This window comes from Neocloeon triangulifer, unplaced genomic scaffold, assembly GCF_031216515.1.
Source record: "Neocloeon triangulifer isolate White Clay Creek 2 clone unplaced genomic scaffold, ASM3121651v1 ptg000003l, whole genome shotgun sequence".
NCBI classification, from domain to species: Eukaryota; Metazoa; Arthropoda; class Insecta; order Ephemeroptera; family Baetidae; genus Neocloeon; species Neocloeon triangulifer.
The window spans coordinates 4,972,666-5,000,361 of record NW_026775546.1 but is presented as its reverse complement, the minus strand read 5'-3'; the positions used below and the strand labels follow the sequence as shown (position 1 = coordinate 5,000,361).

The 27,696-nt window shown below is 35.6% G+C and overlaps 1 protein-coding gene and 1 non-coding gene across 3 annotated transcripts in view; both read right to left on the bottom strand.

The window, feature by feature from the left end:
* The window catches only part of LOC132192547 (thyrotropin-releasing hormone receptor-like), an 80,077-nt gene that overhangs the window by 4,654 nt on the left and 47,727 nt on the right, over positions 1-27,696 (bottom strand). The window contains exons 2-3 of one of the 2 annotated variants that reach the window (XM_059612547.1): positions 10,453-10,633; positions 908-6,309 (exon numbers count right to left, since the gene is read on the bottom strand). In XM_059612547.1, the coding sequence (XP_059468530.1) occupies positions 5,367-6,309; positions 10,453-10,633 (1,124 nt within the window). In that variant the 3' untranslated portion in view covers positions 908-5,366. Of the gene's footprint in view, positions 1-907; positions 6,310-10,452; positions 10,634-27,696 lie in introns of those variants that run through there. The other variant, XM_059612548.1, reaches the window with a different exon arrangement.
* On the bottom strand, positions 21,357-21,475 carry LOC132193280 (5S ribosomal RNA). The gene has a single exon (XR_009441429.1). It is a non-coding gene; the product is annotated as a 5S ribosomal RNA (ribosomal RNA).

Below are 27,696 nucleotides of genomic sequence, written 5' to 3'. Positions count from 1 at the left end.
TCGAAAATAAGTAAAAACTAAAACTAAAAATAATTTACGTAACATTTTATTGATTTCACTGTAAACTAAAAATATCAAAATTGAATTATCTGTTCTATGTGATTTTTTTTTTATCTTTTTTCTATTGAACTGTTTTCATTAATTTTGATTATTAAAAAAATCATGCGATATTAAAACTCCAAATGAGCCTCACAAAGGATTTCCCTCTGTGCATTTACCTCCGAAACAATAAAAGAGGCGAACTACTTTTTCGTTTCCTCTGCGTCCCCAGCAGAGGGAGTCGCGATTTTTATAGGATTCGAGTCGCGCACACACGTTTTAATGCATTTGTAATATTATTTACTATCTCTCGCCGCGCGCGCGAGTGCAAGCGCGATAAAAGCGACGCGTCCCTGGAATACAAATCAGCAGCCGGTCGCGACAGGAAGGCAGGAAATGAAATGACGAACGAAAGGATTAAGCGTGGGATGTAACGTGACGATGGATGCCGCGCTGAATCGCGTTTATCGCCCGAGGTCGGCTAATGCCACCCCCGAGTGCCATAATTCGCGACACTTTCACCTCGACGAGGGAAATATTATCTGCCATAAGGTTGCATAACTTCAGAATATCGTTCGGAACATATTAAAATTTCCCATCTTATTGCGGGGTAAAATTTATCTGGAGTTCTTTTTATTTCTAGAGAAGTTAAAAAGTATGGGAATCCGGAAGTGTAAGAAAATTTCATTATCTACAGATATGAAAGTTATTACATCTATAAATTTACAAATAAAAAGGTGAATAAAGTTTGCTAAAGTTTAATAAAACTGTGCTCTAAATTAAAAATTTAAAATCTTCTAACTGATTCAGATAAATATATCAATAAAATAATAAAATTTGATGCAATTTCTATTATTTCTTTCTCCGTTCTTCATTACTTTTATCAAAGAAATAAAATAGATTGTATTTTTTAATTTGTAAGTTTTCATATTTCGTTTAAAATTAAAATATTGTAAAATGACTGGTGACATCAAAGAACTTCATAATCACTATGACCTGAGAAATCATATTAAAATTGGGATTGTTAAAATTCTTGATTATGATTGTAAGTTTCACAACAGTTGCTTTTTTTAGATCATATGAGCACAGGACAAAAGCTAGAAAACTCCTGATTATGCACCGATTCATCATATTTTTTTTTTATAATTTTGTAACTCCGAGAGTCACGGCCGTTTTAATAACAACAACAAGACAGATGTTTGGATTAAAAAAATACGCTTTCAAAAGTAGTTTCTTTTCAATACACAGTCATTCATCTAGAATATTTTTTTTTTATCATTCAGCATTCTTATGCTATTCCAATAATTTAGTTGATCAAGGGAAAAAATTTTATTTTTAGTATTTTAAATTCACGATATTTTATTCATATCTTCTCTCAAGAGTTTTATTATGGCACAGCAAATAATTTAAATTCTAAAGAGTACGTTAGGTTATTTTAAAACAGTAACAAAAAAATTTACGACTGTCATAAAACAGGAATGAATCGTTCAGGACGAGGAAATTGCAGCAGATATAAGGACGGTATTTATTTATGTATTTTTTTCCTCATATTTGGCTCTATAACTTAATCCCATAAAGACAGCTGGCTTGTCGGTGGGGATATTTTATTAATATTTCCCAGAGTCATGCGAGCATGAAATTATTATTGCCAATGCAAAAGTTGTCGTTCCGAAGAGCAAGTAGAGAGGAAGAGGAAACAAGGTGGAGTTGTCGATCGGCCGTAAATAATATAGAGGCAACGAGCGAGTGCCGACCGGGGCGTGTTATTTCTGATAAAATACCTATCGGGTTGGGAGTGATTTATCGCCTCGTCCCAGAATGCAATAATAACCGAGTGCTTTATTGACAATATACCCTTGGTGCAATTTATTTTTCATCATATCTCCCCTTCCGCTTTGCAGGAATTATTGAAAATAAAGCTATCACAATCAACACCGACAATTACAAATAGAGAACAATAGAAAAACACTCAGCACTACATATTTACATGCACGTATGAAAAAAAAATATTATTTCTAACTCATTTTCTGCGGCCGGAGTGACTTACCGGTCGGAGTAGGACTTACTTCCTTCTAACGGACCTAAAAGGGTGTCAGTGTATGATAATAAAATGAGCGGACGTGTGTGTTTGTCACTTATTTAAGAGCAGAAATGAAATATTGCGGACGCTCATCCATCTTGAGAGCTACGAGCGCAGCAGTCGCTTTATTTAAACGATTTCGTCCTTTCTCACAGCAGCTGCGGCGGGATGAGGGAAAAAGCTGCTGCCCGACACGTCTTTTGTTCTAGAAATATGGGGCACAATTCTTTGTTGCGCGAGAGAGAGGCGGAAAAGGGTGGAAATGGCTTTGTTCAGCTGGAAAGTTACATTTGGGCCTTTTGTTGAGACGTGACCGAGGTGACCGAGACAGTGCAATTTTCGAGTAGTTAATAATTATAAAAAGCACTTAAGGGACTGCAGAGATATGACCCGGCCTAGTTGTTGGTGCTGCAGATATAGGATAACAGAAATGTGATGAAGACACAATTAAAAAAATATTGAATAATACAACAATAGATCGCAGAAAAGAAAAAAATAAGATGCTAGATTATTATTTTAAACTTGATCTGTCCGTCTTGAGTATGAGCTTGCAATAAATTTTAATTTTTTTTAATTATCCAAATCATCATATGAGCCAAAATTTTACTAATTTAAAAAAATTAATATCTGTTCTAATAAAATAACAAATATATTTCTACATTCATAAATTAGATTATTAAATAAAAAAATCAACAATTAAAAGAAATTAATAGTAAAAACTTTTACCAAAAAGCTTTTTGTTTTTAAAAATATAGTAGCTACATAGGAGAGTTGCGAGGGTTGCCTACATTATCTACTGGATTCGAACGGCAGCTTACATTCTACCTTATCCACCCGAAAAGAGGTCCCTCGTGTCCCACTTCGCTCTAATCGTCGGCAACAAGAAATCCGCCTGGCTGCCGCTGGTGTTTATTCGAGTCCGGCGACGGCAGCTTCCTTTCGTGTGAGCGCACACATTGCTTTTAATTGTGATCAATTTAAAAGTCTCCAAACTACTGCTGTGCTGCACGTTCGTATATAATTCGAATTAACTACCACCACTATAGCTCTCCAGCAGCTTCAACTCCATTAAATCCAAGGAGTGCTCAACAAACGTAATTGCATCAGCAGCAAGCGACGGGACAGATCCGTCAGTCACTTCATTCCTTATTTGAATCCGAGGCAACAATTAGAAAAGAACAGAACGAAAGGAAAAGAGAAATTTGCGGACGTCTTCGGTTCTTTTTCTCAACTTAATCGTTTTATTTCGACACGAATGGAACCATTTTTTTTTTTGACAAACAAAAATATATTACTATAGAGATACAGATCCATGCACGTAGGCCCGAATTTTGCACATTTTATTTATTTTATAATTTTTTGATAAGTACACAAAAATAGTATATCATGAGACATCTCCACTTCTAGGTGAGTTTCGTAATACGCAGAAAAATTATTTTATATTTATTTTTTCTTACAACATTACACTTTGGGGGAATGAATTACGGTGAATGTTTCTCTCGTTTTAATTCACGTGTTAATCACCAAGGAGAGACGGAAAGATTTGTGTGAAGATGACACTGAGTGGTTTCTTTGTGAATGTATTTTTTTGCACACAACAAATGCAGCAACGACGAAAACACCGTACAGTATAATGATTGATTGATACAGCTTTGATTCGGCTTTTGAGTGGAATGTAGAACACAAAAATATTTTATTCATCGACACAAAAAAACAAACATGACAGAAAAAACAGCTAGCAACGACCGATTAACACGTTTTGCACATAAATGACGATTGCAGCAGTTATTTGGGTTGTTATAATATAATGAATTTCGGAGCACTGGTGGGATAATTTGTTCTTCACTTAAAAGCGATCCTGTATTGTCACTCCACAGTTCACACTTTGCACGAGAAAATTATTTCTTTTTGATTGCTGAAAAAATCTCCTGCGTTTTATGATATTTTTCTTGTAAATCCGGTTTTTAAAATAATAAAAAAGATTCTCCTTACAATCTCATCTCGTTTAAAAAATACTTCCTCAGTCTTGATGCGAGCGATCCCTGAATATAAAAGAGATATACAGTAATTTACAGTGATTACAATAGACGTAGGTATCATAATATTCAAGTCACCAGGACTCTCCATTGTTTTTAGCACAATATCTGAGAGTGGAGAGAATCACTACCACGGGCGGACTACTATTTTCTCATTTAAGTATTTTCCATTTTATAGAGGTTATGATGTTTTTAGGGAAGATATTTATTAAAAAATGCGGACTTTGAGAAAAATTTACAATCAGTCGTATTCGCTCCAAACGTGGTTTCGAGTAAATATCTGATAAGCAGAATATAATTTTAGCGGACAATTGCGATTAATTTAATATCATTTGAAATTCTTGCATCTCGTAAAAAAACGCGCTAAATATTATTCAAAAGAGCACCAAATTAAATTTTGGCTCATAAGATAGCAAGTTTTTTGTTTTCAATTTTTATGTAGGTTGAAAAGAAGTTGTTGTTGGTTAAAATTTTAGGTTGATATCATAATTTTAATTATTTCATATATACTTCTGTGGAATTAAAAAAATTCAATAAAAAGTAGAAGTGTAAAGGCTCTAAAATTTTGTAGTAGAATCTCACTATTCATGGTGATTTGAATTTCCTTGATGGGTTTTGTGAGTTGTTTATTGTTTAAGAAAAACAATATCCTGCCCTTTCTCTCGACCACCGCCGAGAAAGCTCATGAAATATGGTTGCAGCCCGCAGCCGAAACATGTAGAGCAGGATACCATTTTTCATAAGCAATAATGAACTCACAAAACCCACGAAGGAAAAGCCGGCTTTAAATTCAAATCGCTTAAAAAACTGTTTTGGATTTATAAAATCTAGTATCATGTGCATTTTTTTAATCCCTGTCAATAAAAATTAGATAATTTTATTAGCAAAAATCAAATTGCATTGCACTTTTCACAAATATTGTGTGAAATTTTTACCTACCACACTATTAATATATTACAGTGATTTAAAAGAGCCAAAAGGATTCATTAGTTAAGCTTTTTGATTTAGTATTTTGAAAAAAAAAACTGTTTTAGAAATCAACAACAACGTCTTGTATACCTCATAAATATCCACTAGACATATACATATAAAAAGATGAGAGAGAATATTTTACTACGCAGATCTGCGATTGGATACAGTGTGTAGAACGGTTGATGAATTTGAAGAAAATTGAGAGCTTTATATAATTAATTTTTGCAGAGAAATCATCTCTAGACGTAGCTTTCTGGCTGAGCGTCAAAACTGCTTTGCCTGACGGTGAAGCGGGCCAGGACGGCGGCCGAGCCACTGGTGGCCGTGCCCGGCTCGAGACTAGTTGAGGGGTTGCGCACGATGAGCGACTTGCGAGCGGCGCCGTTCTTCGGGCTCGAGTTGTTATTTTCTTTGGCGTCGACGGCGGCGTGCGACAGCCTCGTTGAGTTGTGTCGGTTGTTGTGGTAGAAGCTCGAGTAGGAGAGCGACGTGAGGGTGCCGTTTCTGGTGAAGACGGTGCCCGACGACATGCGGGTGCTGGCGGTGTCTCCACGTTGCACCGTCGTCAGGTCACCGGCACTGCCCTGCAGACGACGCAACTCGCTACCGCGCCTCCAGCGCCCTCTGCGGCGCCTCCGCAAACCGAACAGCCTTGAGAAGCCGAGACGGAATTTTGAGGACATCAGGTTGTAGAGGATCGGGTTGACGGCCGAGTTGAGGTAGGTCATGGTGCGGCTGAAGTAGAGCAGGTTGTAGTAGCCCTCGACCCCGAGACGGAAGAGCGTCTCCTCAGGCACCACTATGATCCACAGGGTGAAGACCCTGAACGGCATGAGGCAGATGAAGAAGGAAACGACAACTGTGCCAAGCATCAGCACCACCTGGCGGCGAGCTCGCAAATTTGAGCTTTCGCCACCTTGCTGTTGGCCGCTGGTGCTCGAAAGGGTTCCCCCAGGGGTGCCGGCAGACTTGCAGCCTGGATGGCTCGGTTCAGCCATCAGGTGGCGGGCGATGATCGTGTACAACGCCATCAACACGCACAGGGGGAGCAGGAAGAATACCGAGATGGTCATGATGAAGAAGAAGGTGGGCCAGAACGAGTTGGCTTGCATCAGACACACGGGCACCTTGGTCGAGTCGTAGTAGTCAAGGAACTTGTACTGGGCGATCAGCAGGATGGGGCTGTCAACATAGAGCGTTTTAACTCGGCGACGCAACTCTGGGGTTGAGAGAGTCGGAGAAAGAGGAGAATAGAGGGGTTGGTTGTTAGTCGCCCTTGACAAAGCCGTGTTAGTTCATCTCTGCACACCATTGTTAGAATTTTTTGTAAAAAAAAAACAGCCGATTTATAGACTCAAACAAGAAGACATGTAACTCGAAAGCAGCAAAGCCTGATGTTCATATATTCAGTTAAAAAAGTCGTATGATAAAGTTCACACATTATACAGAAGTTTGAAAAAAAGCTAGGAAGTAGATGTTGATGTGCGCTCAGATATGATTAAACAATTACTTTTTATTAATTAACAACGGCACTTGTGCTTAATCACGAAAAACCATTTTCATTTTGGTGAGACGAAAATACCTCTGTTTAAATATACGGTTGAAAACTCGCACGGCACAAAAAAAAACATGTTGAAACAAATATATTATTTTGCACCTTGCACTCCTGTACATAAGCCACTTTTTTTCATTAAAATGAACAACATGGGGGAGAGAAAGGGTGTGAAAACGGTGGGATTTTCACGTGTACAACAAAGGCCGTGGGTGTATGACACGGCTCCGTTGGGTTTATGCATTTTGGCGACCTTCCAGAGTTAATGGAAAAGTTGTGAGCAAATGTGATGACACCCTACGGGAGCTGCAGGGGCACGTGTGGACGCTTGGGGAAAAAACGAAAACCACAGTTCATGTGATGCTTTTTTATTTTATTAAAATAGAAGGAATGATGCTGAATACTTTTCTTATTGAAATAATTTTGGCTCCTCCATTAAAATTGGTGATTAATAAATAAGAAAATTAAAAAAAAATCTAAAATATATAGAAAAAGATGTTAAATAAATTTATACAAATAGGACAAAATAAATGTTTATTATTAATTATGCATGTTGCATAATACTTTGGCTAGTAAATTTTTTTTAGAGCTCTTTTATTTTAAAATTCTAAGTAATAGGGATGATTTTTAATAATTCTGTTAGAAGGTAAAAGCACTTCAACCTTAATTTTTCCACTCGGGAGTTCCATTTTCTGGCTGGGAAAAGCGCTTGATGCAAAAATTAATAACAACGACACGGGCGATACGTAATAAAGGCTGGCGGTGCTGCTCTTTGCAGCAAATCCTTTGTTCCACAATCGGAGTAATCAGTGTCACGTGCGTGTTGAGCAAAAAGCCAGCAAGTGAGTAAAACTTACTCCGTCGAGGAAAATGAAGTCGCGCCAGCCTGGGCACGGCAGTAATCGTAAAGTAAAGCAACTGACGAGAATTGCGCTCTGGAGCTCGCTTGGACGCACCGGACTTCATTTTGCACAGATTTTCTTTTCATCTCGTTGGAGAAAAATGCTCGAATTACGTTGGTTTGGAAAAAGAAACTGAGGCAAACATTGGGTCCATTATGGACGGGGCAAACAAATAAGAAAAAATATTTGAAAGACGTCTGAGGACAATTTCTTGTGCCCTGTGAGTTTTGAAAGGTATTTTTGTCCTTTTATTTTCCAATAGAAAAACGTCACACGCGAATCTGCTCTGTCGCTGTGTTTTCAAAAGCTGACGTAAGAGGATGGAAAACAAGCCACTAGCCGAGGGCAAGAAAAGAGCAAAGTTTGCGCCGAGTCTCCGTCGTCGCCTGGAGAGAAAAACGAGAGACATTTTTCGCACGGTTTGATTTTCGCAACGAAAAGAGAAAAAATTGAGAAAGTTTTCTCATTAATTAGAAATTAGGGCGAAATCGTAGCTCTTTTTGCAGAATTCTGGGGACACAAAAGGGGAACGATAAAGAAGTTGAGAAGGTTGAGATAAAAAGTTTTTGTGCGAAAAGGCTGCTGTTTTACACGGTCTTCGCCATTCTTATCGACAATTCAATGTGAATTACTAACAATGGAAGAAGTCCTGATTAGAATATTAACTTTACGAAGACCTCATTTAATTAATATAAACTGAAACAAAATTATTATTATTAATTTCAAATCTCCATAAATATTGGTTTAATTTGAAATATAAGTTTAATAATTAAAAAAGATACGCACTAAAATTCACTAAATTAATTAATTACTTTGAATCTAATTCATTTTTAAATGAAATTGGAAATAATTTTATTTTTTACAAATAATAAATTTCAACATATTATTGTAGTCTTTTTATTTTAACTAAAAAAAAAAAAAAATGCGTAACTCTTAACAAAATTCAAATCCTAAAATTAATTAAATAATTTTTGCACTCCTAAAAGTCCTAAAATGTAATGTAAAATTCATATGAAGCCTTGAGGTTTATTTTAATTATGAAATCCTGTTCAACACCCCACACAGTCTCTTCATTTCACGTTGCTTGACGCGTTGCTATTCAATTTTGTAGCAGTTATTATCATGAAAGCGGCGTTGAATTGAAATGTCACTCGGTACGTGCGCCCAAGCTTGACAGATTGCCCGACCCGTACATATTTATTTACTTTACTTTGTATTACACGCGTGCATATGCTAATTCATGAATAATGCAGGCAGTAGCGTGTTGGTTGGAAGAGAGTTGCACAAAAACCAGAGAGCCTGTTCAAATCGCTTTCACGCCTCTTCGACTTTTGAGGCCTCGCGCCACACCACCGTCGTCTCTTTGTTACTAAACGAGACCAGTTTCTGCATGAATGATTCTCAACCCAAGCGTGGATGTCGCAAATGGTAAAAATTGACAGTTTTTCTGTGAAAAGCGGAACATGCACGATTTGAAATTGTAATTTTAATTGGGAAATAACTCGCATTCTGTTTAAGTGTTGCAACGGGGCAAATATTTATTACAATTTAATAAATAATTTCTTTCAAAATATATTTTCTATGAAAGTACATGATTTTTAAAATTTCTTAAAATCGATAATTTGCTTAAAACCCAAAACTATTATTATATATCAATAAATTACAAGTTGAAAGATTCATTTTACCAAACATGAATGTTTTGTATACTTTCTTTAGTAGAGAAATAAAAACGCGGTTAAATCGTGCGTATATAAAAAAAAATGTAATACTTCCTTAATTGCACATTATGCAGCCTAGCCAGCCCACGAAAACTTTTATGAGGCCGTTATTCACACCAAGATAAGAAAGAGCAAACATTTTAGTGGGTTAGATGAGCATTTTGCGAGGCGCGCAAAAGGTCGAAAGCGAAAATTCGCATGAGTCAGTTATGCGTGGTAATGAAAACGAACTGAGGTTCTCTGCTGATGAGACCGTCGTTAAATAGCAGCCAACGCGAGAAGAGGAAATGAGAGGCGCGATATATTCGTATTCCGGCGATAGAATCTGCCACGAAAAAGTATTTATAGCAAGAATAAAGATTATGGAGAGTGTTCAGAAGTTCAGTAAATTAATTTTAAAAAAGTAATAAAAGAGAAACTTTTAAAATCATAAAGAAATTGGAATCTTGTATTATTTTAGTCCAAATTAAAAAGCAATTAAATTTCACCATCGTCCAAATTTTTAATTTAATTTTTTAATTAGAATATCGTTAGTACGAGTTACGAGTTAAAAAAGTGAAGAACAAACGAAAATAATTAAGTCGTTGAAAACCAAGAGAATTGAAAGATTTTGATCATATTTTGTCTTGACGTGGTTACTTTTAGGAAGGAATGCAAGAAGCGAGATTTTCGAACCGAGTATGCCACCCGCTTACCTCGGCTGTCGGCCCAGTCACATACCTCTCTCCACTTACTTACCAGGCAGAAAAAAGTTCTCAAATGCAAACGCATGACGTTCAGCAAAGTCTCAAAATGATCACCACATTTAACCACAAATCAGACAAAAATATTTACAGCAGCCAATTTGCTCGATTTGTCTTTTTCACGGATATTTACAGCATCAACCGTTCAAAAAGCAGCCCAAACTTTATGTATAATGCAGATTATTTGCAGTCGGTATAATTTTTATATATATATTTACACACGTCCAGGAATAATAATTGATGATGATGGTCAGTGGTAGAGGTCAAATGAACAGAACGAAAGGGGCGTTATGTACAGGGGTGGCGAACGCACATTTTTTCCCTTATAAATTTAATTTTCCTCAGAGCGAAAAGTTAACTTTGTTCGGTTTGAAAATTAGTGCCCTCGGAGAGTTTTGAATTTGGTTTACCTGGTGAACACGGCGGCGAAGACCCACGCGAGCACGCAGATGAGAAAGGCCCTCGCCTTGGTGCACACGTAACCGGCCTTCAGGGGCTCGCAGATGGCGTAGTAGCGTTCAAAACTGATGGCCAGGATGGTCAGCACCGAGGCGTGTGCCACTGTCAGCTCAACAAACGGCACCGCTTTGCCTGAAACAGAGAAAATATTCACAAATTAAGTAAAAATTAATGTAATAATATTTTTATTTCAAATAATTTAATGAAATTAAAAACACCATTCACTTCAGTTTGTAAAACAAATTTGATATTTTCCAAAATAATTACCGGATCATTATTTGAATCGATACTTAAAATTACTTTTACTAATTCGTACGACTTTATTTTTTCATGGCTAAAATATTAACAATATTATACGGTTTTCAGAATATTAAATTTATCTCTGTTATATGTCGGAATTTTCCAGACATAAAATGGCTGTGTGGAAAGTCAACAATGATTCACTGAAGCGGAACCTTGCGAAATTCCATGCGGCAATAGAGTGAAAGCAAAAAGCGGTGGTTTCGTCTCCTCGTCCGCAGGGAAAACTCAGCCACGTTCTTTCTTTGTGCTTTGCTAACCGTCATCTTATCACAAATTCCTGCATGCACCTGAAGCGAGAGACAAAGTGAACAAAGCTTCGTTTATTGCACAAAAATCTCTAGAAGGTGGAGAAATTTTATATATGAAAGGATAAAAAAGATCGGCGAGGAAATGATTTAAATCTTACAATTTAAGCGAAAAAAGACGAAATATGAAATTAGATATGCAATTATGCATACAAAAACAAATTTCTCTTTTAATAATTTTGAGTATTAATTTACTTTTAAAAAAGCCAGATAAATTTTTAAAATAACTACTGTTTCTTATAAAATGGGAATTTTTCTGCTTTTTTTATTTCATTTATTAATTCAGTACCAAACTTTTATAATGTAATTTTCATTTCACAGGACATTGTCCTGAGAAAGAATTGTAAGTAAGAATAATAAACAAAATAAATTTTTCGCTATTTCCATACCTCGATATTTTTTAATTGCCTAAAAAAGAAGGAAAAATGAAAAAAATTATTATCAGAATCCCTTTAATTAAGCTTTGTTGACTAATAGTAATGCTTAGGAAGATTAAAATTCCATTTTTTTAATTAGTTTTTAATCTGTCACTGAAAGAAATATTTCCGTGGTCGGTCAACTAAGGGACATAATGATCCAATCAATTATACAGCCATTGTCACCGCGTCGGTGTCAAACGCGCTGTAAAATCGCAATTATCCGCTGATTTTTTTATTTGCACCGCGACCAAACGATCCTGAATCGCTGTCATTGCATGACAGTAAATCAGCCATGCGCCAATACGCGCGTGTTAATAAACTGCAGCTCTACGATCGCTCCGGGGTTGTTTTTTTATTTGTTTCAGTGCGATGGATGGAACCGTCGTCGCTGCTTTGTTATGCTTGCGCAGCCAATAACAAAATTCCGCCGCCGGTGAAATTGGAAAATTCCTTTCCGCGCCGGTGGATTTGGTGAAAAAACTTGCAAGATTGAAGGATGTCTGCGTGTCACACTCTACAATTGCTATATTCTTGTTATAAAAAGAAGGAAAACGATTTCAAAAGGCATTGAAATGCACAAGAAATTTGGTATGAATGAAAAAAAATAGAATCTCCTTCAGTTTTGAGATTAAATATTTAACCCAAATTAAGTTTTCCCATAAAAAAATTGAGCGTTTTTACAATTAATGATCTCAGAAAATCGTTTGATTTGAAATTTTATACTTTTCTAGGAATGATTGTTTCTCATTGTTTCTAAACTCATCACTGGAAATTTTTTCTATACATAATGGCTGAATTTCGTTGAAGGAAACTAAAATTTTTTCCAGAGCTAAATTAAGCTGAGGAAGGATTAACCGATTATTTTTAATTTATAAACGAAATGCAGAGTTAATTTTTTTTAGAATGAGTTAAAATAAGTTAATTAATCAATTTTTAGATCAAAAATTGACTAAAAATTTTGATCTCCAGTAAATTTTACTTGAAAATTTAAAAATAATTTCCATCTCGGGAAATTTTACATAGCATCTTTAATTTATTCTACAAATTTATTTGTTCTTATCAAAATCAAAGTGAATAAAAAGCACGCAATTTTTCCAGTCAATTTATTCCTTTATGAGACCAGCGAGTCTAGAAATTGGGCCATGAAAATAGATCAGATAAACGTGTGCACTTTGTTTTGTGCTTCCGACCACAATACCCGACGGGCAGCTCGAGTCTTATTCTTTTCCGCAGGCTCTCTGCTCCTCTGTAAAGGGCTGCTGGGAAAAGAGGGTTTGATTTACAACTGGTCGGCCGGCGAGTGCAGCTAAAAGGAGCTCCTAAAGAGTGCGGTTAGAAAAGAAGAAGAGGTGTTGATGGTCGAGAAAGGGGGACGAAATCGGGAGTCACATTTCCTTCCGCAAAGATTTTCATCTCGTTGCTTTTTCCACACAGCAGGCCAGTAACCCAATTCACACGCATTCTAGCAGAAAGAATTGGGGGAAATTTGTTCCTTAAGGGTTGTTTACAAAAGCTCTTTGTGTGGACTTTGGTACTTGGACGTTTTGAAGGTGACGAGGATGAATTTGAAAATCAACTTTTATCGCTGGGGAAAAAATAATTATTTGAAAGGACAAAATTTAATATTCTATATAAAACTGATAAAAATTTTAAATTAAATTACTACTTCCGTATTAAAAAATTTCAAAATTTTTTGTAAGATGTCGTTTGAAAAGTATTCGAAATTGCATCATCAGAGAATCTATTTTCACCTAGCCATGGGCAACAATGTTAAAGTCTTGACTAATAATTACCCTTGTGAAGTAATGACACTTGGCTAAACTTTTGAACGCGCGTTTATATCTTTCAAACACATACTGTAGATATTCCCAAAGTTTCTCTTGCCAGCAGAGAGATGTGGGTGTGCATTTTTCATTCCCGACGGAGAACTCAAGAGCAAAAGCAGTGGCCGTCGACGAGCTCAATGAGCAATATGGGTCAGAACTGAAAACGTAGCGCCGACTGTGAACAAAAGTATGCGTTCCTAAAGAGCTCCCTGGAAATCAATTCCGAATGTTCGTATATACGCAAGCACACTGTTAACTATCTGGCATAAAAGCTGGGATCGATTTGAATAATGAGATTCTGCGTCTGAACAGAAAGCAAATAACGTTTGGTTTATAAAGAGCAAATACGAAAAGGGCAGTGAAAAAATGACCTTTTTTAAAGGTAAAAATTTTTAAAAAGCACAAGAGATAATTTTTCAATAATATAAAAGACAAATCAAGGTAGTTTCATTATTTTTCTAGGTATTTTCTAAATTGTGTGAAAAGGAAACTATCAAAAATTGTTAATAAATATGTAATTATTGCAAAACTGAAAACATTTTTGTCATTTTGAAAAAAACTTCACGTTTTTTAAAGTTCATGCAATTTTCAAAAAATTTTGTCATTATTATTGGGCCAAAACGCCAATGTCTAGGATATTTTTTTTTTAATTTTTTATTTTAATTCAAATATCATTTTTAAACAATAATTGATTTTAAACATAATCTTAAATCCATTTTAAGTTTGCAAATCCAAATAATTGATTAATTGTTTGCCTCAGTGCACTTCCCAGACTTTAGAAAATTGAGGATTTTGTCTCTAACGGCAAAGTACCAGTCCGAGGCTGTTCTGGTTGGCAATGAATGGGGTGCGAATTGAACGGTCGGCCGCAAGCAGGCATTCCAACTGCACCGAGCGCGAGTGAGAGGCAAAAAGCGTCGTTTGAAGTCTGGCTAATGAAGTGTTACTGACCTACGCCAAGGCTGCTCTGCTTGCCGAGGCTCTGTGCAGAGTTTGTATGCATGAGCGGCGATGGAGTTTCTCGGAATCAGAAACACGCCGCCAGAGTTTTGTAAATAATTGTAAACGTGTGTGTTCGCGAGGAGAGTGCACGGCCGCGGTACCGAGATAATCAAGACCGAGGTGCAAATAGACCGACCAAGAGAGAGAGAGAGAGAGATTCGCCGTCTGACAATGAGAGGCAAATGCGCTGGATAAACACGCTGGCAGATGAGCGAGACAATTAAGACGAATGTTAAATAATACATAATTGTACTATTTGAGATCAGGTAATTGAGTTTGCCTTTCACTGAGAAAATTGTGTCTACTTCACGAAGTTGTCATGATATAATTTAAACCGGACACCACAGCTTCATTATTAGTATTTAAAGAGAAATTTAATTTATAATTTCACAATTTAAAAAAAAAAAACATGCTAATTAAAATTGATTAAAACTATTGTTTTAGTTATTTTTTTTCTTCATAAAATTTTTAACACTTTTATTTAATTTCATGTTTCTTTTTAATTAAAAAAAAAAATTATAATTTAATTTTTTAGTTTTTATTAAAAAAGAATTACTAGATACATTATTTTTAATGAATAATAAGTAATTTAAATTTTAATTTAAAAAATATCAAAATAAAAATTGATTTGTTGAATAATGATGAATTTTATAGCTGTACACATTTTTTCTTCTCAAGGACCAGCATATAAACACGCAGCGATGCGGCAGTTTAGCGCTGACCACGAGTGTGACACCGAAAATTTCCTCTCGCCCGTCTCATGAGAAATTCGCGTCACGAGCCTCTTCCTTCTTAAGATGGTCCTGCCGGCCCCATTCAATTTGGTCGGTCGGCACGAATTTGATACATAAATTGAGTTATTTACAACGTGCAGCCTCTGCCACGTGCAACGCAAACGAAATAATAAAATGAAACCGAGAAACCGCACCGAGCTGCTGTGGCGTAACCGCGTTTTCTCACCAGCAGTTCCCGAGCAAGTTAGAGTTTGGCACTAAACTTCTGCCGGAGGGCGACGGATAAGAGCGAGGACTTTCAGGGCATAATTGGATAAGGAGGACAACTTGCTCATCACCCGAAGAAAAACTGATTTTTCGCTACATTGCTGAGGATGTGTAAAAATTTGTAAAGCTGAAAAAATTCTAAATAATTTGATTTCTATTCCACATTCTAGCCTATCTACAGTAAAAATTATCAAAAAAAATTATAATTAAATAAAAAATATAATAAGTTAAGAATTATATCTTATTTTGAAAATTTAAGTACTACACAAATAATTATTGAAAATAAAGTAAAAACTTTATCCCTTTTTTTGAAATTTTACAAAATTAATTTAAGAATTTTAACATTTTTTTTACATTTATTTAATTTTATTTCACTTCCCTGATTGAATAAAAACCTACATAATTCGATCTACTCAGCACTTAAGTTTGCTCGGCGCTCTTTGCAGAAATTCGCTCTGCTGTGCAATATCACGTCTAACAAGAGCGGAATCAGCAGTAAACTGCACTAATTGCGGGATTAGTAATGAAATTATGCCCGTTTGTGCGAGTGTGAGCTCTAAACCTCGTCGCTGCAGAGAAGCTTGTAATTGCACACATGACAGTAATGCACGTTAAATATTCTCATTCAATAATTCAGACGCTGAGTGCATTAATACGGTAAATTAGCAAAAGAGGATCAGCTGGTCGCGCTCTCGCTAGGGGCAAATATATCATCACCGTGCTTTGAGTTTCTGCAGTCGTCAATGGGGAGCTTTATCGCGGTGGATTACATAACGGAACGACGCATACAAAATGCGAGCATTTAAACAAGAGACGAGAGCGGCAAGTTACAAACGCAGCGGGTGCACTTGAGCATAAATTCACTTGCATGAGCTGCTGCCAGCAAGTGACAGAAACTTTTGAAATGTGTAATTTAATCCCTTCCATATCGACGATTGTTCATTGAATATATTGATACAACCTTATTTTACAACATTGCAATAATTTTTTTTTTTTAATAATATTTTCATCATCTAATAATTTATAAAAAAAAAATGCCAACTTTTATTATATCCAATTTTTATTGATTTTTTCCATTAATATATAAAATATTTTTCAAATTTCTTTAACTTTATTAAAACCAATATCAATTATATTTAAAAAAAATTCAAATTATAAAAGTAATTAAAAGTTTCGAAATAATTTATTATTGAATTCTTTATTAATGTTAGAAGACTCTAAAGTGTAAAAAATGATTATCTTCATTCATTTTTGTAGAACATCTATCTTGAAAAATATATTTCAAAATTTTTATATATATATTATTCTGTTCCGTGCGTATTTTGAATAGAGGAAAATCGCGAATAAAATCCACAAGCCGCACTGAATTCAGCGGGATGAATTCCACGAAGCAAGCGTTCGGTCGCCATACCGCTGAATAAACTTGCTCATTGTCGAGTGTGTGCTCAACGTATGCATCTCCAGTTGAATTTAATACGGCGCTCTCGGAGAATCTGTCGACCGCGAGTATTAAAGCCCAACTCGTCCGACGTTGCAGAATGAAAATCCACCGCCGTGCATCTGCAGTCAACTGACGACTGCTGTGTGCATGATTTGTCTGCTGGGCTGATTTGCGGTCTCAAAAAATACATGCACGGAGATTCACCTCGCCAATATTTTAACGTGATTGCGCAAATTTATAATATTACCTACTTTTAAAAGTCTGACGCAATAAAGTTGTTAGCGGGCGAAAAGGTCAAATTTGTACTTTAATTTTCTGCGGAGTTCAATAATTATGAAAATAAAAAATCATTTTTATAATTTAAGATGAAAACTTAATGAAAGTTATTAACAGTTCCCAAAACGATGCATTTTTTTAAAATATGGAATAAAAAATGAAATTTAAAGAGTTTATTTTCCATTCCCCCCATTTTTTTTAATTTACCGTAGTTTTAGAAATGGATATATTTAATTGAGAGACTTTGTATGAAACTTTGATTAATTTTTAAAAATATCCAATTATGAAATTTCATAATTCTCATATTTTCACAAATTTTTAGGCAGAAAAGGAAGTATTAAAAAAACTTCCATGTAAAATCTTTAGAATTTTTAGAATTTTCTTCAATTTTAATATATTTCATCTGGCAAAGGAGTGGAAAAGCTTGACGAGCTCAGGTGCCTGTTGAGCCGAGTAATAAGAGGATCGCGTCCTCCAACTCGGGCTTATTCTCTCACACCCACCGTGCCCCGAGCTGCTGGCAGCACTCACGAATGCTAATGAAACGAACGATGTTCATGCGCCTTTTATTATTTCCCCCGCGCATAACAACAATAATGTAATGCATGTACTGAGCACAAAATTCCACAAGGCAAGACAACTTTCCTCTCCGTCTCGCAATCAAGTGTGAAAACTCGCGTGTGTTATTATTCGAACGCGGATCCTCTCGCGAGCAAAATAACGCCGAAAAAGGCAAACGCTAATTATCTCTGCTTGCGCCTGCAGAGATGAAAAGATGAAGGAAAAGGGCGTTAGGTGTATAAATGCGATGCACGAATGAAATCGTAATTGTTTCGACAGAGATTATTATTAATCGCCCTCCACGCTTTTTACTAGCGGACAAAGTTGCGCGAGAGGGAAAAATAAGACTTGGTTAATTAGCTTTAATATGCAACCACGGCACAGGCGACTAATGAGTTATTGAGTAATTACACTGGCTGCAATATAATTAAGAATAAATTAATTTTGCGGCATGTATGGTAATAATTGCATACGACACTGTATAAATTGCTTTTAAATTATTTTTCTAGCAAAATTTGGAAGTGTTTATATATTTTTAAAAATAAAATTTAATTTCGTATTGGAATTCCACGATCGAGGGTTGATTCATGGTGAGTTTAATTGAAAGTCGGCTTTTCCTTGATGGGTTTTTTGGGAGTTTTTATTGTTTTAGAAAAAAACAATATCTTCAAATATCTTGCTCTTCATTTTTCGGCTGCGGGCTGCAGCAATAATTCGTTAGATTTAAATCATTTTGACAAGAATAAGTACAAAAAAAATTAATCTTTTAAAAAACGTATTTCATTCAAACTAACAATTTTTCGTGAAAAATATTTATAAGTTACATTTTTATACAAAAATTTTTTAACACAAAAATGTCTAAATTTTGTATTTTGTGATGTATTTTTCTCGTTCTTAAATCAATGAATTTATAATATTGTATGTATGGATGATGTATTTGAACTGAGAATGCCCAATGATACATTAATAAACACAATTTGCAACTAAATTTGACTAGTGATTTAAAAATTTATTTTGTGTAAAAATGAAACTTTAAATTGTTTTCCACAAAAATTGTTAATTTTAAATTAAAGAATTCATTTTCCTTTACTTCCAATTACCAAAACATGTATAGCAGGATAATGTTTTTTCTTAAATAATCAACAATTCACAAAAAACCCATCAATGAGAAGCCGATTTCAAATTCAAATCTTCACATATATTTTATTTAAAAATTTATCATTAATTTTTTCTGCAAAAAGATCTTAGATCTTATTTTAATTAGTGAAATATTAGAATAGCAACTTGGTCAATTGTAATAATAAATTTTGATATTTTCTGCCGATAAATTGTGTGTGCAAAGACTTGATATTCCGATCAATTTCCATTGGAGTAAATCTTCCCAAGATACTTTTTTGTTTTTGACATTTCGAAGCAGCGAGTCGTTTTAAATGTAATATATGACGTGTACTCGTGTCGGGCACGAGTCCAACGTTTTTATCTCTCTGGGGGCGCACTTTTACGACTCAAATGCACTGAATTATGCTTGCAAAAGCAACACAGGCGGCGCCGGATCCGCGTGGAGCGGCGGTGGGTCCACGCGAAATTTACTGCTTTTTAATTTTAGCCCGGCACACCGCTGCTTTTAATATACATTATATTTCGTAGCGACGCACGCTCTTCAAAAATTTGAAACTTGAAGTTCCAATACAACTTATAGAGTTTTAGATTTTACAATCTTTGATTTTTAAGGTTGAAAAATTTGTGTACTCAAAAGAATTTAATAAGTAGAAATCAATATAAATATGAATTACAATTTATTGATATAAAATAAATTAGTGATTCGGATTTTAAATATTAAAATCCTCCACCTATTTTCAAATGAAGTTGTAAAGAGAATGCTCAGAAATAACAAAATTGTCTCTCGATTCCCATTCAACTCCTCAACACGTGTGCGTTGGTCGTTTTTTAAACGTCGGTTAAATTTAGAATCGGGCGCTCTCTCTAAAGTGTTTTCATAAGTCACTGTGCGCGAAATTAGAGGCAATTGTCGCGTCACCTATCATCGTCCCGTCGCCGGCTCCTCTTCTTCGCAGAGAGATAATATATGTTTATGAATCTCTTGGCCTTTGCCTCGCCGGCTGCTAATCGAGCCGCAAAAAGTCTTTGCGGCATTCCGCGTCTGCCCACGCAGCCAAAACATCAACACACAAGGCAGAGAGCTTTTGGTGACAACATCTCGGGGTGCTCTTGAGATGATGGAGCGTCGTCCTCATCAGCAGCCACTCATCTTGCGCTACTGAGAAAACTTAAACTGCGCAGTTTGGTAGAAGAGGAAATGTGTATTAAAGTATAAAAAGTTTTTAGCTCGGACGACGAGAGGCAGGTAAAAATTTTTGGGGTTTCAAAAAGAAATTTATCAGTTATTAAATCTATAATATAAGTAAATGATATGACAGAGTTCAGGTTAGAAAAACCTTCAATGAGATTGATATTTTGGCTTAAGTTGGAATCAAAAGGATATTAACAGAAAAATCAGTAAATTGTAAATAATCAAGTTTAAAAAGAAAATTATGCAGCGCACTGTAGCTCAAAGTTATTTGTTGATATAAAACAATAAAAAAAAAAAACATGAAAAAGTAAAAAAAAAACTAAATGTTACATTATTCCATGATTTTTGTAAGATAAAAATCAAATTCGTCTTTCAATTAAAAAAAAAACGAATCTGTCAAAATAATGAAAGCGGTTGAGGAAATTTTGATTTCTTGCTAGTGAAACGGCTGGCGAGCAAAATCAAGTGATAAAAAGTTAGAATTTGAATTGATTAAACAACTAAATGATTATAAACACGTATAAACATATCGTGCACGCTGCCTTGCACAAGTAATTTTTACGACCGAAGACACGACTTTGCAGGGAGGGCACGGGGCGGCTATTTTCATGGAAAGAGAATGACGCTTGCTGCGATTATTTTGTTGCCTGGCGCCGTCCGCGATTTTCAAGTATGAAAGTTTAACGACGGCCACCCAGCAGCCGCAGCCGATTGTAAATGTCACGGTTATTGTCCCTCTGTTGGCATGGAATGATGTTAATCTGCTTCCTTTGAACCACAGCACTCCAATTTATTTATTGAGCACTTCAATTTTGCAGTTTGGATTCGTTAAGGTTGGCTGAGTTATGGAAATTGCAAAATTACACTACTTTTCACATTTCATATCTGTCAGAAATCTTGCTTGTTTACTTTACAAATATGTTGTACCATAAACTTTATTATATTTATTATATAATAAACTTTTCATACGTTTTCTTGTAATATTTTGCAATTAAATTTGAAATTTACTCCAGAAATAGTTTAGAATAGTTTTTGTAAATTTTAAATATATGAATAAAATTAATCCATTTTTAAGTGATTTTATTATTTATGTCATCTATAAAATTCCTTTATTTATTTATTATTTATGAATACTTTGTATAAAAATCCTTGTAAGTGGAAATTGATTAAAAGAGATTGAAAAAAGTAATTTAAAAGCAAGTTTAAATAAAATTTCAAAGATATCTTCATAAATTAAAGAATTAATTTGCATATTATTCACCTTCACATTTAATTTTTATTTTAAAATGCATTTTTTTTCTTCTTAATTTCTTAATGTTACATATTATTTTTACTTGATTTTGGATGTTATTTTAGTGGCAAAATCGAGATTTGTATAATTTAAGAACCATTTCATAAAATTTGAAAGAGCGCCTACAACATGCAGTGTTCCCAGGCGGTCACCCATCCAAGTACTGACTGCACTCAACGTTGCTTAACTTCGGTGATCGGACGAGAACCGGTGTGTTCAACGTGATATGGTCGTAGACATCGATGTATACAAAAATATTTGGTATAAGACTTCTAAAACATCATTGGCGTGTTTCCATAGCTTCTGCAGTATACACCCCAAATAAAAATATTGTTGCTATTTGGTACATTTCAACGATTATTATTCAGTATTTAATAATAAGTAGTTACTTGTATGAATGTAAATTTTTTTCAATAATTTATTCCTATTTCCTCTCAAGTTTATTAATTTTTTTATTGAATCACCCCTTGAAAATAACTTTTAAAACAAAAAGAATGAATTCAGAGTAAAATTTAACAAACTTTAATTAAACTGCTTGGACGAATTAAATAAGAAATTAATAATTTTTTTTCTCTGAAAAACCTTGTAATTAAATTTGACCCTTTCGGGGTTAAAAGCAAGAGTTGCGATTCGGAAACTGCTCCATTGGCATTTTGCAAGTTTGTGCGAGTGCAGAACGATTTTGACCTCCTTTGCTCTCGACTCGCGCTACCCCTCGTAGCTTTTACTCTCGCCGAGACGAAGACATTAACCTTTTGCACGAAATCGGCCGTGTGTCTAATTGGCCCGTGAAAATTATAATATCGGATCGGTGTGTTATAATTCACCTTCATCACGATACTGCACGGCTTCTCTTGACAAATCGTGCGTTTAATTAGGACGGAAGGAATTAAACACAGGAGAGAGCGAGAGCGACGGGTTGCGTGCCACCAGGCCGTGTAATTTCGGCATTGTTATTAATAACTAATAACGTAATGGGTGGCACACGTCAAAATTTAATCCGCAAATTGCTCGGCAGACGATTCAGACGTATTTAATTATTGTTCCAACGTTGCGGGCGACGACGTGCAAAAATGCGATGAAATTAAATTCTAATTTCGACCCGGTCCCAAATTTATGGATTCGCGTGATTCCGTGCAATGCTTTTTTAAATTGCAGTCTTTCGTGGCGCGCGTGCGACAGTTGGATTGTTTGCCTTATTATTAGCGGCCGATAAACGCGTCGTATTCCAGCGAAATTGCAGCGATGATTAATGAAAAGCCCCCGATCGTTAAAAGCAATGCGGGCTGCGTATCAAATGTCGCCAACTCTCTGTCATTAAAATAGTTTGCAACCGTTTGTTAAATCAGCATCAACAGTTGCGAAGTCAAATGAGCAAATTTGAAATGCAAATTTTTGATCCAGCTTTGTTTCCACTCCTCCCTATTTAGGGCAATTTACAGTGAGATGAACATTTGAAATTGTGATCAGCACCTTTAATACTGTAAAAGTTTCTTGATAGAATTAAAACAGTGGAGATTCACTTTAATTTTAGTGAATGCTATGAAGGGAAATTAATTCAATGAGAAGAAATTAAAAAGAATTGTAATGAGATTACTTAAAAACACGAATTATCCGGAATTATCATTTTAATAAAACTTCATTTCATGCCTTGCATTTGTTTCTGTTCTTATTACAAAAATCTTTATATACAAGAGTGAAGCGAATTTGGAGTAGATCAAACTTAAAACTTTCTACTTAATCATAAAAATTTACCGCTATTGAAGTTGATGTGTCTTTGAAGTGTATCTGGCAAAACTTGCATCTGGTGTGCAAAAATAAATAATCCATTTGCGGAGTAAAAGCGAAACGTCGTCACCTCTAACGAGTCTTTTCAATCGCGCCGCGTGTTTTATTGCCAGTCGTAAACGCGTTGCTCTCTCTGGCCGCAGATCCAGTCATTTCCTTGGAGGCAACAGACACGCAAAACGCACTTTGCGGGGTGGGTGTCAATTCAAAGAGATTTTCTGAATGCAGATGTCCTCTTTATCAGAAGAAAGTAATAAAAGAACTTTCAAATTTTAACTAAAAAAATAACGTAATTATGTCAACGAATTTGCGAAAGAAAATTTATGTCTTATTTTCCAAAATTTTATTTTCACTTACAATATGTTTTAACTTGTCATTATTGAAAATGTGATTTAATAATAAATTATATCAGCAATGTTGTTATAAAAATTAAAAAAAATCATAAAATTTTCAGTTATCTTGGAGGTTTCTATTCAGCTCTCTTCGAAATTAGATATTTAAAAAAATTTACAAATTTCAATGTTTCTTTGATGATGGTAAAAAAAAAGAAGATGGAAACTTAAAAGTTTTATCGGAATTATAATTTAACTTTTTGCACGACGAGATTAAAAAAAATAAAATTTTAAATTGAAACCATTTTTATGCACATCTTTTACCGTTACTTCTCATTTAATTTCCACGTTTTGAGATTTCACGCCAGAAATAATCAACTCCCGTAGCACAAGATTATTGTGAGAGACGTGTAGGAAAATAATTCATATATCTTTGAGATCAGCCGAGTGGCGAAATTCAACTTTTCAAGTGGCAATCTTGTGCGCAAACAAAGTGGCAGGCATGGAGACGACAGACGGACGAAACGCAAAAACCCGGAGCGCCCCGTCACTCGCAAACCTCATTTTCGCCATCCAACTAACTCTGCGTTCGCCAACTCCTCTTCAAGACCGCCAACGAGTTTTCTTCTGTCTCCTTCACGCACATACCGGAGAGGAGATTTATGGCGATTTGCGAGCGATCCGTAAAAGGACGGCGTTTTGACACCGAACAAGATTAATCGCCTCAACGACCTGTGGAGCTTTTTGACCACCCAACAATGCATCCCATTGTTGTTGAGGTATTGGGCGTTTCCGTGTAGGAGTGCCGGGCGCGGGTTTGGCGAACACTCAATTAAGGGAAATTATGATGCTATTGTCAGTTGCCTTCAAAGAGTTATTCAATCTATTTCGAGAGATTACACTTCATAAAAATATTTAAATAGAAATTGAAAAAGTATTTTTGATATTTTTGAATTTTAATTAATTTGTTTCTTTCTTCGATGAGTGTTTTATAAGTATTGTTGCATTTCATTAAAAAAATTATCCTCTGCATAGGAATTTAAAATCAATTAAACATCAATAACTTTTTTCTGTACTCACAAATAAATACTATTTACTTACCTGTAAAAAATTTCAAAAAATTTTGTTTATTCTCTATGTACTGAAATATCTTTGGCTTCAATTAGCCACAAAATTCAGGAGTATTCCTTCCATTAATTTAATTATGCCATATTTCACCACAATCCAGATGAGTGCCCAAACCCAAATCTGCAGATAAAATAAATATGTGTAAATTTATAAGCGTACAGAGGAAGTTGATGTTGCATCCCAGCGGCCAGCGAGCGATAAGTTTCCTCTTTACTCCCGCGGTTGGTCGGTCGTAATATCTCAAGGGAGTTAAAAATTTACACCAGCGCGCGCTGCCCGCCGTAAGACTCGTGGAATTACCTCTCTGGCTCTTTCTCTCTCTCTCTCTCATTATAGTATTATCACGTGCGGAAGATCAATTCTCGCGTTTTGTGCACACTGCAGGAAAGGGCGGAAGCCTCGGCGGCTCGCAATCTCGTCCGCCCTTTTGCTCTCCGACGCCGCGCGAAAGTGAACAAGGAGCCAAGTAGAATCGACTCCTCCAGATTGAGCTGAGCGTTTTCACTCGAGTGGATTGATTATCTGCGTCTCTGCAGTGATTGCCATCCAGCCGGCGCGCAAATCCGAGTGTGAACGAGAACGAACCCAAATCAAATTAGCAGAAAATGATACGTCTTAACTTAGTTAGCTGTTCAAAGGTTTCAAGGAAGATAATATTCTGAGCTGGAAGTTTTTAATATAATTATTTTTAATGTGAAAAGAGAATCAATTTGGTTTTTAAATTTGACCTTTCGAAGAGATTTGAATATAATTTTCTCTACTTCAAAGTTTAACCGACTGTGTGGCACAGTGGTTAGTGCGCTTGGCTGATAGTCTGGAGGCCTTGGGTTCTATCCTGGCTAGGGTCAGGGCTTGAAAAAGTTCTGATTCTGACCAGCTAGTTCACAGGACTACAGAAAATCATAGGAGGTGCATTAATCACTGCGACAGGCAGATTTGGGAGGAATTGCAGGCATTTCGTCTGCAATTTCGGCTATGCTGTCTGGTGTTTTCTGCGGTTTCCATCAGACATTCCAGGCGAATGCCGGCATAGTTCCCATTCATAGGCCGCAGCCGCTCACCTTCCTCATCCTTCAAATTCCCAACATACAAACCCATCCTACACTCCCTTCTCCCTGGCCCAGTGGGTCGCAAGGTCACCGTGTTATCGGCCCCGAAAGGGGAGAATCCGAGTTATCGGCCCTTGCGATTTAGCAGCCTGTCTGCTACCGCTGGTGCCTTTCCCAAGAGGGATAAACAATTAAAAAAAAAAAAAAAAAAAAAACAGTTAATCCTATGTAAAAATCTTCGCAAACAGAAAAGCAGTTGAGGTGTTCACATCATTCTGGGCCATGGATGAATTAAGTTTACGACTCCAAAATTTAGAGGGTTATTGATTAATCAATTATATACAGATATTAAATTTATAAAAATTATAATTGTATAATTTCTCTAATTATAATTTTATAATATTATTTTAGTTCAATAATAAAAATAAAATATTATAAGTCTTATTTTATTCTTTGACTTGATTATTTTTTTATTATCGCATTAAAATCATAACCACATAAGAATTTTTTAGATTTATTTATATAATGTTCATTCGATATACATTCATAAGTTATAAATAAGAGAAATTTATATAGTAAAATTATATTTAAATATTGCATTGTGAAGTTTCAAGTTAGTCACAATGGAGATACCATTTAATGAGAAATTAAATATAATATGGACTTTGAATTTTTTAAAATAGAAATATTATGGGTTAAAAAGAATAAGTAATAATATTAATAATTTTTCTCAAAATTGATTCCCCTGATTGATCAGCTAATGATAAGCATGATTGTTTCTTTTCATAAAACGTCACCATGCATATTTTATAATTTTCTGCACGATAAAATCTCCCCCCCCTTAATTCATACACAACCCTTTTAGCCTTTTCATCTAAATTCAAATTCTCATCTCCGGTTCTTTTCATTTTCCTCGAGTCAGCAATTGGGACGAGGAAATGTATATGCATGGCGCCACCGACCAAATTGGCAGACGTGAGAACGAGCGAGAATTTTTTGTGCCAAATCCCCTGCCCTTTCGCCGCTTTTTCGCGAGGCAGGGAAAGAGCGCGAAATTGGTCTCCGGGCTGAGCGAGCGGGTGTTTTTAATTCCGAAAAGTGCGCTGCACCGAAATAGCTTGTGCCGTTGGATGAATGACGAGAACGTGGCCCACCAGTCAGAAATAATCGTCTTACACTCGCTTGGGGAGAATTTGCATTTCCACGGATTTTTATGCAAATCACACGGCCTTGGCGCGCGAGTGGCTGACCACGCGGAAAGCTGAAATTAATTAGGCGGCCCTTGGCTGCTCTCCCGCGGCAAAGAACACTCGTGTGACAGGCGTGAATGATGCGAGATTAACTACAAGAAGAAGACCAACAAATTTTGCCTTTTAAACACTATTAAATTTCAAAGATGAACGCAGAAATTTTCAATCAAATTCTTTACAGCATAAAAAAAAAATGATTTTTTTTCACCAATATCTCACATTTTTTTCAATTTCATTTTAATTAAACCTTTCTAGTTAAACAATAACTGAAAATTAATTAAAAGAAATTTAAATTGTGAATAAAAATTACTATTTATGAAGAATTATTCCAATTACTCAAAAATACTAGTATCAAGAAGAATAAATTCTATTATTCTTAAAATTCTTCAACTAATTTGATTGAAATCCATTATCAATTTTATTTTATTTGAAAAAATCAAAAATTTTGATACTGAAAAAGTAACCGTTGAAAAAATGTTTTGCAGTGGCAATATCAGATTTGATCTTCTTCTCCCTCTTCAATAGTTATTATTAAACTTTTTTTCATTTTTTCTCCTCTGTGCTTCAACCACGATACTCATCCACAATGCCCGTGGCTGTGTATTCGGCGAGCGCCACTGGTGGTGGTCACGGATAATGTTGTTTACATTGAAGTAGGCCGTAAAGAGCGAGCTGAAAGGAGATGCGCCGATTTTTTATTTGCAGAGCGTGTGCAGTTCTCCCCCTTTGCTTTCTTTCTTGCTGTTCTTTGTGGCCCTAATGTGTATTTTTGGGCTCTTTTATGTGCGAAAAATGCGCGTCTCGGCTTGGCTTGGAAAGGCAAAATAAACACACACGAGCTTCCCTTCAAATAGTGCGCAGAAACGCCCAACAATCGCACGTTTCGCCGAGGGTAATAATAATATAAGATGA